This window comes from Mirounga leonina, unplaced genomic scaffold (genome assembly GCF_011800145.1).
Source record: "Mirounga leonina isolate KUSES-001 unplaced genomic scaffold, KU_Mleo_1.0 Mir_96, whole genome shotgun sequence".
NCBI lineage: Eukaryota > Metazoa > Chordata > Mammalia > Carnivora > Phocidae > Mirounga > Mirounga leonina.
In genome coordinates, this window is record NW_023270871.1 from 1,861,835 (window position 1) to 1,874,644 (window position 12,810).

Here is a 12,810-nt window from a genome sequence, read left to right on the forward strand (position 1 = left end):
AATTCATTTGCTCAGTCAGCAGAAGCCAGATAAGATGAAGTGGCCTTTTGCAACATCAGCGTCTCTTTATTGAGAATCCCCGGTATAACCCATCGAATTTTTAAAGCCTCTCGAGTGATTGTTCAGTCTCTGTGGTTGTTTGCTGACAACCTGGGTGGTTGAGAAAGAAAACAAGAGGCTAGAACTGTTCCATCTAGCTCCGTAATGAGGTTTGAGCCATGAGGAGGAGAGGAGAGTGTTCCCTCCATTTCCAGAAGGGGGCATCACTCACTAAGACTTGGGCTCGGATCCCCTGGCAACTTTCTAGGGCACACCAGGGCAGGGGATTTGTGTCAGGAGGGGAGAAGGCAGTTTCAGGTGAGCAGAGGTAGCTGCTTAGAGAAGCAGAGGTTCTATGCGTGAAATGGTAAGGAATCTGTGGCTTTGTGTTTTCTTTGCATCTTTGAGACTGTGCTTCTTAGAGCTCGTTCCTGTGTCCTGGTTTCATGCTTTCCCTATTTCTCCTCTGGTGTGCAGATTGGATGAGCTGAACCTGTCCTGGTGTTACGACTTCACCGAAAAGCACGTGCAGGTGGCTGTCGCGCACGTGTCTGAGACCATCACCCAGCTCAATCTCAGCGGCTATCGAAAGAATCTGCAGAGATCAGGTAAGCCCCTCCGGGCCCTGGACCCTTCCCGGCAACCATGGCATTAGTAGGTTTGATTTCTTGAAGAGCTCCTAAGAACTCTTGAAGAGCATCATTTGTCGCATGTAATCCAGCGCACCTGTTCGTAGTCCCATTTTTCAGGTGAGGTCGCAGCTGATCGGAAAGGGTAGGTAAAGGCAAACAGCTGGTGGGGTAGCATCAAGATCGGAATCCAGAATCTCGAAGTGGAAACCTTTATACTTGAAACCAGTTTATTTCTAAGCAGAACGTCTTTTAATCCGCTAAACTAGTAGGTACGACCTGCAACAGAAAATAGATGAATGCCGTGTTGGTCAGTATGAAGCAGTGGTTCTCAACAAGGGGCAATTTGCCCACCCGGGGACATTTGGGGAGGTCTGGAGACCTTTCTGATTGCCATAGCCGCGGGGGTGTTCCTGGCAGCTAGTGGGCAGAAGCCGGGAATGCTGGTGAGCAGAGTGCCCAGGACAGCAGCAGAAGAACACAAAAAGATAATCTGATCCAAAATGTCAGTAGTGCCAGGGTTGAAACCCTGTTATAAACTCTGTTTATAGGTTTATATTTACAGCTCTTTTTAATTCAACGTAAGAGGACGATGAGGTTGTCTAGTTGAACACGGGCATTTGAAGTGAGGGGTAATGCGTGAACATTAACAGTCTTCATGAGCCTCGACGCTCATTCATGCTTTGATTTAATTGTCTAATATTGGCGGAATCCTGATCGGCAGAGAGAAGTGTTTGCAAATGGCAGGGATTCTTTTGGATGGCTTCCCCTCTCGATCCCAGGCCGTGGGCTACACAGAGCCTCGCTGAGCTAGCACACCTCAGCCGTATCTTCACGACTTGATGTTGGCTCATGAAAGTGCTTCGTTTTTATAGTTTTTATGATACTTTAAAAGATTTGAATCAAGCGTTTGCAGAGTGTGTCTTCTTAGAATTTAAGTAGTAGTTGAAAACTGCTTCTCCAGAACAGGATGTGCCTCTGCCAAGTAAGGTGTATCAGGCTATTGAAAAGAGGAGCTGGGTTCTTGGGGGCGTCCAGGCGGTTGGGGCCTTTGGCTGTGCTCGAGTCCGGATGCCTGCATCTTCAGGCGAGAATTTTTTTTTTCAACAGCCATGACAGCAGCAGTGTGTCTCTCTTCCCACTCTCCTATACACACAATATTTGTGTTCTGCAATTTTTTCCCCTTTAAACATTGTTTGATATCTGATGACAGTATTATATAGTCATTCTCAAAAATACATAAAATATGGAAAAATACCAAGAAAAACAAAACATCAGTAATCTCACTAACCTCTTGCTGGTCTTTTTCCTGCATAAAAGTGTTTTTTAAAGTGGGACATAGTGCATGAAATACTTTGTAGTATGCTTCCCCCTCCCCGCCCCGGTAATCCCATTTTTAGTAGTTACACCACATCATTTTCAGTGGCTATGTGGTATTCCATGAAATAGATATGGAATAATTTGTATCGATTCAATAATAATTTTTTTCACTTGATCTCCTTGTAATGGACTTTTAGAGTCTTTCCAGTTTTTTTCCTTTTGTAAACAACCTTGTCACGGACAGAGACAAATCTTGGAGTGCATTTCTCAGGGTGGATTCTTAAAAGTGGAATTGCCGAGTCAAGGATTAGGCTCTGTTCTTAAGCTTTGGGTCGTTCTTGCCAAATTGCCTTCCAAGGATTTTCAGCTCCTACCAGCGAGCAGCCTCTTCACATCAAATCCCACCACTGGTTCTTCCCTGTTCATCCCCAAGCTGAGAAAAGGCAGTGCCTCATTGACATTTCCTTCCCATATCTGAATTTCCCATTTCTTTATTGAGAGTTTTTCTGAATGAAACAGAGCTCTAGGTGCAAGGTTGAGAGACTCTGCTGTAGGCAGGCTGCTGTTAATCTGTCCAAGTTTGGCTTAAAACTCTTCTCTTTGTTCCTCCAGAAAAGAATAGAGAGCCTGTTTACCAAGCTCTGGCAAGAATAACAGGTAATCAAATCCTGCTTGCTGGACACATTCAGGGCAAGGGCTAAGATCTGGAGTTTAAGTTGGAGTGTGTGTATTCTTAGTTATACAGTGGGCATCGGAGATTTTTTTAATGTCTTTAACAGTGGCACCCACTTCTTCACTATTTAGAAGATAATACGAATGTCCTTTTAGCTCTTAGACTGGTGCCAGTCCGCCCGGTTCAAGTTCCTGTTCTGCCGTTTACTCGGTAGTTTTGAGCAAGTTGCTATACTTCCCTGTTCCTCAGTTTCCTCATCAGTAAAACGGAGATAGGAGTGGAAGCCATCTCTTAGAGTGGTAGTAAGGAGGAAGTGGGTGAATCCCATGGAGCGCGTTAACCCTAGTGAGTGTGCAGTGATCATCCCTGTTATTTTTGCCAGCCCCATGGGGCAGTCGGGAAGCACAGTCAGGGTCCTGGAGGACCAGCTCTTGGTCTTGGATTTGACATCGCCTCCCTCCTTAAAATGACAGGTTAGATTTGGGGGTTTGTAAGATGCCTTGTGTCTCGGGTAGATCTCCAGCTTGTGGCAAAATGAAGGGGACAGTGTGTAGAGGGACTCTTAGCAGTGACTACTGTTTACTACCCCTTTCCACTGAGGGATGCCAGGGCTCAAATGAGGGCTGGAGACTGACCAGTTCTACCCCCCAAGGTTTTGTTCTTTCCTAGGTGGCATCGAAATGAGATTGGATCTGACTGGGGATTTGGGAGATGGCTGGTGGGCTGGCTAGGTAATGGGTCACTCAAAATTGTACTGTGCACTTCTTCGTTTTTTAGTCACTCATTAAACCAATGTTTATTGAGCACCTACGATGCACAAAGCCCTATTCCCGACTTGGGAGCTGTGGCCTTGAACAAAACCAGTGAAGTCACCGCTGTGCAGCTTACACACAGGGTAACACACAGCGGGCAGGGATCCAGGCAACCCACAAATAACCAAATGTGATGAAAGGAGGTAAAATGCAGGGAGGAAAAATGGAGCAGAGAGACCAGGCAGAGTATTGGCCAGAGGGGGACTGTTTTCAGATGGAATGGCCAAAGAGAGGGCCTCTCCCCAGAAGTGACACCTGAGCAGAGGCCTGACTGAGTGAAGGTGTGAGCTGTACAGATAAGTGAGGAAAGAACGTTCTGGAACTGGGACCAGCAAGTGCAAAGGCCTTGACATGGGAGCCATTGAGAGCGGGAACAAGAAGCACAGTAATAGGAGGTAAGATAGCCTAGGATTCTCTAAGCCAAGGCAGAAGCTTTCGTCGGATTTTCTCTGAGTGAGATGAGAAGCCACGGTAGCATTTTGAGCAGGAAATGATAGGATCTGACTCCCCTTTAAAAGTCGTCTTCGAGTGCTGTGTTGAGAAAAGGCTGTAAGAGACTCGGGGGGTGACACGGGACATGGTAAGAAATGATCGGACATTACAAGCCAACAGACTGGATGTGGGATGTGAGAGAACAGTTGAGTGTGCCTCCCAGGGTTTCGGCCTGAGCAGCTGGATCAGTGACATTAGCACTTTCTTAGAGACAGGGAAGGACCAGATTTAGAAGAGAAATGAAATACTTGTTTTTAGGCATGAATTTGAGCTGCCTGTCCCACATCGCAGTGGATGTGTTGAGGAGCCAGTTTAAAATGCAAGTCTAGGATCCAGGGGAGGGAATGGGGCTGAAGACAGAACTGTGGGAAGAAAAAACCCCAACCGTGAATGAAGCTTGTTTATTTTTAAAAATAAATAACATTGGGGCGCCTGGGTGGCTCAGTCGTTAAGCGTCTGCCTTTGGCTCAGGTCATGATCCCAGGGTCCTGGGATCGAGCCCCACATCGGGCTCCCTGCTCGGCGGGAAGCCTGCTTCTCCCTCTCCCACTCCCCCTGCTTGTGTTCCCTCTCTCGTTGTCTCTCTCTCTCTGTCAAATGAATAAATAAAATCTTTAAAAAATAAAAATAAAAATAAATAACATTTATTGATTGATTTTCTTTTTTTTTAAGAGAGCGCGGGGGCGGGGAGGGGGGCGTCCTTGACCTCACGACCCTGAGGTCATGACCTGAGCCAAAATCAAGAGTCGGACGCTTAACCAACTGAGCCACCCAGGCGCCCCTATTGATTTATTTTCTGAATACAAAGTAGCACACGTGACTCTTCAAATTCTGAAAAGTTACCTTGTAATCCTACCACCCTTGGATGTATTTCCGTCCAACCTTCCCCTCCTACCCCCAACCCTATGAACCTTTTTTCTCTCTGTGAGTTTGTATATAAATATGAGTTTTTGAGTGTATTTTTACTAAATTGAGATTATAGTGCATTGTATATATTTTGTTTTCACTATACAGTATATCTTGAGTACTTTTTCATGTCATGAAATGTTATTTAAAAGCTTTAGAGTAACTGCCATTGGTATTGTGTTCCACAGAATGGGTGGAGGTTAATGAATTGAAATAATTGGGGAAGGGGCTATTTTAACTATTGCTAAAATGAGTATCTTCATGCACACCTCATTGTTTTTCTTTTTTTTTTTTAAGATTTTATTTTTATTATTTATTTGACAGAGAGAGACAGCAAGAGAGGGAACACAAGCAGGGGGAGTGGGAGAGGGAGAAGCAGGCTCCCTGCAGAGTGGGGAGCCCGACGCAGGACTCGATCCCAGGACCCCGGGATCATGACCTGAGCCGAAGGCAGTTCCTTAACCGACTGAGCCACCCAGGCGCCCACACCTCATTGTTTTTCTAAAAGTGGAATTACTGAGTCAAAGAGTCAAGTGTAAAATGCTCAGAACACATCAAAAAATCAGTTCACCCCCCCAAAAAATCAGTTTGCTCCCCTGAAAGGCTACATAAAATTAAATATGCATTTGTAGTATATGTGGGACATGCTTTATTATATTTCATCAATTCTGGATATTATGATAGAATTTTTTTTCATTTGATAACTGAAAAGCAATATTTTAATTTTATTTTGCCTTTCTTGCTCCATATTTCTCTGTTTGGCCAAGTATCACATCATATTCTTTGCCCATTTTCTATGTTTATCTTTCTTTACTCTTCATATAAGACCATTAACTCTCTGTTTAATGTATGTTGGAAACATTCCCAGTTTTCTGATACTTCTTTAATTTTATGTTTTGTTTTTGCTTTAGCATGGTAGACTTAAAATTTTTATGTAGTAAATTATCAGTGTTTTTGTGTTTTCCTTTGTGTTTAGAAAATCCTTACTTATCCCAAGATCCAATGAATAATTACCCTATATTTTTTGCATTTTAGGACTTCATAATATACGTGGAATTTATTTGGAGATATTATTTGAGTTGGAGAAACAAGTTTCTTTCTGCTTGTAGTAGCAATGTCATTTTTAAAAATAATCCATGATTTCCCCCATTGATTTTAAGTGCTACCTTTATAATACAATATTTGTTTATAGATGATGGTGTTTGGTTTTGCATTTTGCTAGTGTGAGTAGGATTTTTTTTTTTTTTCTTTTTCCCCCAGCTAGGTATTGCAGATACACAGATAAGCTATGGATTGTTATTAACTTATCATATTACATAGTTCTCTTACTGTTCCCAGTTGATTCTCTTGGATTTTCTGGGTTCAAAATTTTATATGCCAAGATGGTGATTTTGTGTTTTATTTCTAATAGGGTGACTCTAATTGCATTCATTGTTCCAAGCTTCTAGCACAAAGTTAAATGATGGCATTGATAGCAGATACCCTTGTCTTGTTCTTCATTTAATAGTGACCATCATTTTTTTCCCTAGATGTCTCTACTTTAGTTGGAAGATGCCCCAATCTTGTCCACCTAGACTTAAGGTATTTTTTTTTTCATTTATTTATTTTAAAACAAAAATTGAAAAATCATGACTGCTCACTTTTCCTCACTGAAGGAGGAAAGCATCTTAACATGTTGAATTGAAGGAACCAAGCGGTTGGTTATTTCTGTTTTCTCCATCTGAACTGATGCATAGGTTTTGAATCTTCTCTTCTGCTCTGTTCCAGCGATAGTGTCATGCTGAAGAACGACTGCTTTCCAGAATTTTACCAGCTCAACTACCTCCAACATCTCTCACTCAGTCGGTGCTATGATATAATACCTGAAACTTTACTGTAAGTATTTCATTTTCTAGAAGTAGGAGAAGACAGGGGAAAAAAGAGATGTCACTTGGTGTTAATATCTGTTATTATTAATAGCAGATGCTTAAAACTGGAACATCTGGAGGGGAGGTGGGTGAGGGACTGGGGTCACTGGGTGACGGGCATTAAGGGGGGCACGTGATGTGATGAGTGCTGGGCGTTGTATGCAACTGATGAATCACTGAACTCCACGTTGAAACTAATGATGTACTATATGTTGGCTAATTGAATTTAAATTAAAAAATAATTAAAACGTGAACATCAATATTGGTGTACCACAAATAGGTTAGGGAAGTCCAGCAAAACAGAAAAACCAAGGTAAAAGTTCTTTGCTTAAAAATATCTTGGAAAGTTGACTGGGATAGTTTACTAAACATTTATTATTTAGCTAGAAGCAGGTTTAAATATTAGAATACCATACTCCAGTATTTGGAAGACTTGCAAAAGGAGAAGACCACTTTTACCTCCAGGGAGCTCAGAGTATAAATGGGGAGGCAGACCCAATGGGGGCTTCCCCTCCTGCCCCACATTTTTCAAATCAACTCCAGTTGATTCTGAAGGGCTCCCTCTGGGCTGAGAGGAAAGTTCTGTAATCTTCTAGAAATGTCTATCCTGGACGGTGGTCAAAGAATGGGAAGAATGGCATCATGTAATGGTAAATGTCATGAGTCCAGTGCTGTCTTGGAATGGGGGAGACTGAAGTCCAAAAGAGTGAAGTGACTTAATCTGAAGCTATAAAGTAAGTTAATGGCTGAGCTAGGTCTGCATCCTAGGTTTTCTGGACAGATGAAAATAGTCTGTAGCTAATCCAGTAGCTCTTATGAGGGTTAATTTTATACCTGCTCAGCAACTTTTCACCAAATCAAGGGAGTGCAAAAAGGAGTCTGGTCTTTCTTTTAGAAGGTGCTATTCCCAAGTCATCCTAGGAATAACGCTGTCTATTTATTTTCCTTTCTTTTATCCCCAACGGGCTGGAAAATCCTTCCTCGTGTAGGATGTAAATGTATAGCAGTTTTATTGAAAACAACAAGAAGTCAGTATCTTGAATTTGGCCAGGTGCCCTTCTTATTCCAGCCAGTATGCCCTGATTGAGGCTGCTGCCTTCTTGTAGCCCACTCCCCAAATGAAGGGGATTTAGCTTCTGGTTCCTACCAAAGAAGGGTGGTGAATTTGAACAAAGAATTTAGTCCTCGAATGATTGGTTTGGATCTTCTAAGTTAGTTTCAAGAACTAATAAATCAGATACTTAAGCTATACAGGGTTAACTAGTAGAATTAGAGATAGAGAATCCAGTAATAACATTTTTAATTAATCACTTTAATTAATCTTGGGGCTCAGGGGCTCAGCCAGTATCTCATTTGAAAAAGCACTGCCTAAAAGGGACGCCAGTTTTTGCTTCCATGGCTCTTAGACGGTAGGGTGTGAATGCATATACATGGAACCCTTATTAAAATCTTGTGCCCTCTAGTATCCAGAACTCCTAGGAGCCTCTGACGTCCACCAAGAAAGGCGTCTCTGTCATCCGTCTTTCCTGTCCTTGCCATCTAGGCTTCATTACCTGTGCAGCCCCTGGGGACTACAGTGATCAGTCTTTTTCAGTCGCTTTTCTCAAGAGAATCTGTCCCCATGTCTCACTTCTTTCTCTCCAGATAAAGAAGCTAAGCAGTAATCCCCAAATGTTTTTTCTTGAGCAGAGGCTAAGGGAAGGCTGTGAGCTCTCACAGTTTTAATATCTTTATCCAGTAGGATAATAACACTTATGGAGTCCTACCTGCAGGCAGTGTGAGTTGGTGGTGGACCTCAAGTCACCTATGTTTGAACCCTTACTGCCTTGTTGTGACTTGTCTAAACCTTATCTTGAAATAAGAGAAACAGGCATCAAGAGTTTAGTTACAGACCACCAAAAAAGAATGCAAACAGGGGAAAAAAGATGCTCTCCTTGTACTTTAATGTAAAAGAGTATGTTTCTTCAGGCATTATGTAAGTAGTACACTAGTTAACCTCATGAATCCATGAAGATGAGTTTGCCTACACCCTATCCTTAGAAGTTTTGTAAGATAAAGTGTTATTTTCTCTAACTCCATTCTGGCAGCTGATGTACTCGAAATTCATAGTAAGAATTCTAAGATCCTCAGTAGTAATTTTGAGAAAGCCATTTATGCTAAAGAATTTTTATTTCTCAGAAGTGGGAAAATAAAATTTGAGCGACTTTCTTCTGTAATACTAGTGCTTTAGAATACTTGGGAAACTCCAGGTTTTTCTTCTACAGGATACATCCGCATTGTATCTGTTTCCTTCAGCCTGAATTGATCTTATTCCCTATGTCCAAACTTTCTTCTGATTATTCCATATCTCTCGTTCAAGTAAGAAAGCCACACTGGAGGTAATAAACTGATCTGAGATTAGGAGAGACTAAATAAAAAGTCTGTGGTAGGAGAATTTGTAGTTAAGCATTTATAAGATTTTATAAGGAAAACAGGATTGTGTAGTTGAGGTAAGGTGTGAACCTGTGAAAGGGTCTATAAATATCTTTTGTTTACTCAGATGAAACAGATACACAAGACATTATCAGTGTCCTTTTATACTACTTAAATTGGAAATAGTGGCTCTTCAACTGTTCATTGCTATTTACTGTCCTTTGGTTGCTCTTCAGTCTAAAGAGATGCTTGTAAATTTGTTCTGTTGTGTTGTAGATGACACATGTACTAAGGGGCTTTCAGTGGTTTTTTTTGTTTTGTCTCCTTCAACTTTTAAAGGACTTTCTGGCTTTTTGATTCAGATCGCGCACCATCCCATGGTATGCAGCTCTCTCCTTTCTCACCTAGGACACCTCAGTGTCTTCTGAGAGTGTTGCTGTCATTTCCTTACGCCCACCAAGGCTCCTTCCTAACGCTGTTGTGAGAACATTTCTGCTCTATCTGCTGTATATCCTTTCCTCACTCCCACCTACAGTGTCTGCTTCTCGTACTGCCTGATACTCTCCACCGTAGGATGACTTACAGTTTGGCTGATTCAGATATCCCAGCACCCAGATTCTCATTACAAAGTCCTCACATACTCAGATTTCACATAAGAGGGAGTTAAGGTTGGGGCAGAATTGCTGTCATCTTAAGTGATGTTGAAGATAAACATCTGTGTGCTGCGACCTTTCTTTGCACTCCTGTTTCTGTATTCCAGAGGTTAGTTTACTTTAAGAAGAATAGTACTTTGTTTTTCCTGATTTTCTTTTTTTGTCTGTTGTAACCTCCAGCTCTTATTGTCCTTTTATGAACACCAAGCATATTTATTTTACTTAGATAGTACTTTTATTTTTTAAATTACCCTTTATCTTTCTTCAGCTAACATGTATTAAACATCTGTGGTGTTTAATACACTTGTTGAATGTGGAATAAGTACATTTGCGGGGTAGTGGGGTGACTGGGAGAGTGGGTTGAACGTGGAGAGTCCTAAGGCCAACAGAACAGTTTGAGTTCCGTAAACACGAGGGCTGCATCAAAGGCCTGGGGGCAGAGGGGGTGGAGGGGTGACATAAGCTGAGCTAGGCTTTAGGAAGATGCCTTGGATGTTGGTATATAGAATAGGCTGGCAGGAAGAGAGATTGGAGGCCAGGTAACTGTTACTATGAGGAAAGTTTGGGGGGTTTTTTTAGTAATTATTGGCAATATGAAAATATAAAGGATGCTTCTAACGCCAGGTCATTGATGTGTTCATTGATCTGCAGTGGGATTTTGTTGATATTCCAAACTAAATATTCCCTTTCCTAAGACTTTGTACTGTGTGTCCCAACCTGGAGCAAATACAGATCAGAGAGATGAATTTCTAAGCACATAGATCTGAGTAAAAGAAGAAAGAATCATTACCAAAAGTATTTACTTTGGGGAAACAGGCTCCCTTTTTTGTGGACCAGAATGTCACTGTTGACAGAGTCGTATTTCACTTAATGGGAAATAGCTGAGAAGAGGATTGGCATATACGTGACCCCCCCCACCCAAAAGTAATATGTTGAGAAGTCAGATGGCTTTTGCCTCTCGTATAAAAGGTGTGACCAATTACTCCTTTTCTCCATCTGCACCCAACTACATAGCCCTATCTGAAGTACCTTAGCAAAGTTGCTGTTAGGTTTTATCACAGGTAATGGACTTATTAAGAAGTTACCTTAACTTCTGCAGCTCATCTTTTGAGAGGAGGAAACTAGTTCAAATAAAGGTCAAGTCCATGCTTTGAAATTACATGTAACCTGTGATGATTCTTTACCATCACTAGCTTCTAGCTTCTCACCACACAGTAACTCCTCTCAATTTAAATCAAGAATGGAGAAGGGAAACAACTATGGTTGGATTTTAAATAAACCTCAGCGTGTTTAGGTGGTGAGAAAACATTTAACAAAATGTGCCTGCGTGGGTCCTAAGGCCATGTTGTCCAAGCTGTGGTCCGTGCTTTCTGGTTTGACTCACCTTTGCTATTTTCTCAGATCATTGATTGTAAATTCTGTTTTCAGTTTGCATTCTATAGACTAGGATACAAATGGTCAAAATTGGGTCATATAACTCTAGTGGATCAGTCACCATAGATACTGCTACTCTGAAAGGTCTCTCTCCTTTCCAGTGAACTTGGAGAAATTCCTACACTAAAAACACTACAAGTTTTTGGAATCGTGCCAGACGGTACCCTTCAACTGTTAAAAGAAGCCCTTCCTCATCTACAGATTAATAGCTCCCATTTCACCAGCATCGCCAGGCCAACCACGGGCAACAAAAAGAACCAGGAGATATGGGGCATCAGATGCCGGCTGACGCTGCAGAAGCCCAGTTGTCTATGAAGTATTTATTGCGGGATGGTGTCCCCTCTTTTCTTTGGAACAGGGAAAATAGGCAGGAAGCCCGCCTGCTGGAGCACTCAGCTATTTTTATTCTTGGTTTTCCCTTTGCCTTCTTTCTGCAAGTATATTAGATGACCATTTGAGAGCGAAAACTATGAAGTTTTGCTTTTTCTAAATAACCAGAAAAGCTCTGGTCACTGCTTCTAGTGCACTTAAGAGCCTAAGTTTAAGGCCTTTTGGAATTTTAGGAGAGCCTATTAATTTCAGGATACCTTAAACAGCAAGATTTGAGCCACCTTTCAAGTGCCCTTCTTATTCAATCTATTTAGAATCAAGCGTAAGAATCATGACCAGCAAATCATTTTCATGATCTATATGGTAACTTTCTTCTATTTAATTTCTCAGTATTGCTTTATGAGACATAGATTGGTAGAAGTATTTGTATTGTGAACGGAACAAAAGGAGAATCTAGGATAGTAGCATTTTGGCAATCTCTTCTGGAGAGCGAAAAATAGGCCTTTCACCTTTGCCTTTAGGTTTGAAATTAGGTTCATGGAAACAAAAAACCTAAATGAAAAACAACTAACCAATCAGCGGTAAAGAATTGGTACAGCTTTTGAAGGCTCAAGAGGCAATTTTCTATGACGGGTTAATCTGAAGTATCGAAGTTTCCTTCATGTCCTGTGCTCCCAGAATTCCGAATTAGCTGAGGAAACATAACTCTGGTCTTCTGACTTTATGATCAAGTGATGTTAACGTGGGTTCTTTAGCTTTTAAGATGACTCGCTGTGTTTTAGAAAGGTGGTAGTAGCCAGTCTTTATTCTTGAAATGTTGGCTGGAATGCCAAACTGAAGGTGCCTGCCATTTTCCTTTATTGCCAAGGTTCTTCAAGTTATTTTTATGTTACTCTGGAATCAAGTATTTTAAATTGCCTTCTTAAAAAAAAAAAAATTGTCTCCCACAATAATTGTTTGAAAGTCATTGTTGTCTAAAGCTCTTGGACCTAGAGTTCCCTGAGAACTACGTGTTCGTTGACTCAGAAATACACCCTCGAAGTAGGTTCGAGTTCCAAAGCAGTAAAAGACAACTTGAAACTACATAAAAGTTAAGACTCAGGTGTGGAATCTTTGGATAGCAACAGTGATTTTTTTTTTTTAATGGTGTCTAGAAGAAAACGGATTAAATTCTACTTAAAAAAAAAAAACACTAATTTCTTT

General features: G+C 41.4%; 1 protein-coding gene across 1 annotated transcript in view; it reads left to right on the top strand.

Moving 5' to 3' along the window:
- LOC118006346 (S-phase kinase-associated protein 2) overlaps nt 1-12,524 on the top strand; it is a 30,628-nt gene extending 18,104 nt beyond the window's left edge. The window contains exons 7-10 of the mRNA XM_034998968.1: nt 517-647; nt 6,401-6,452; nt 6,639-6,746; nt 11,379-12,524. Coding sequence (XP_034854859.1) covers nt 517-647; nt 6,401-6,452; nt 6,639-6,746; nt 11,379-11,592 — 505 coding nt within the window. The 3' untranslated portion in view covers nt 11,593-12,524. The remainder of the gene's footprint in view (nt 1-516; nt 648-6,400; nt 6,453-6,638; nt 6,747-11,378) is intronic.
- The last annotated feature ends 286 nt before the right edge of the window (nt 12,525-12,810 follow it).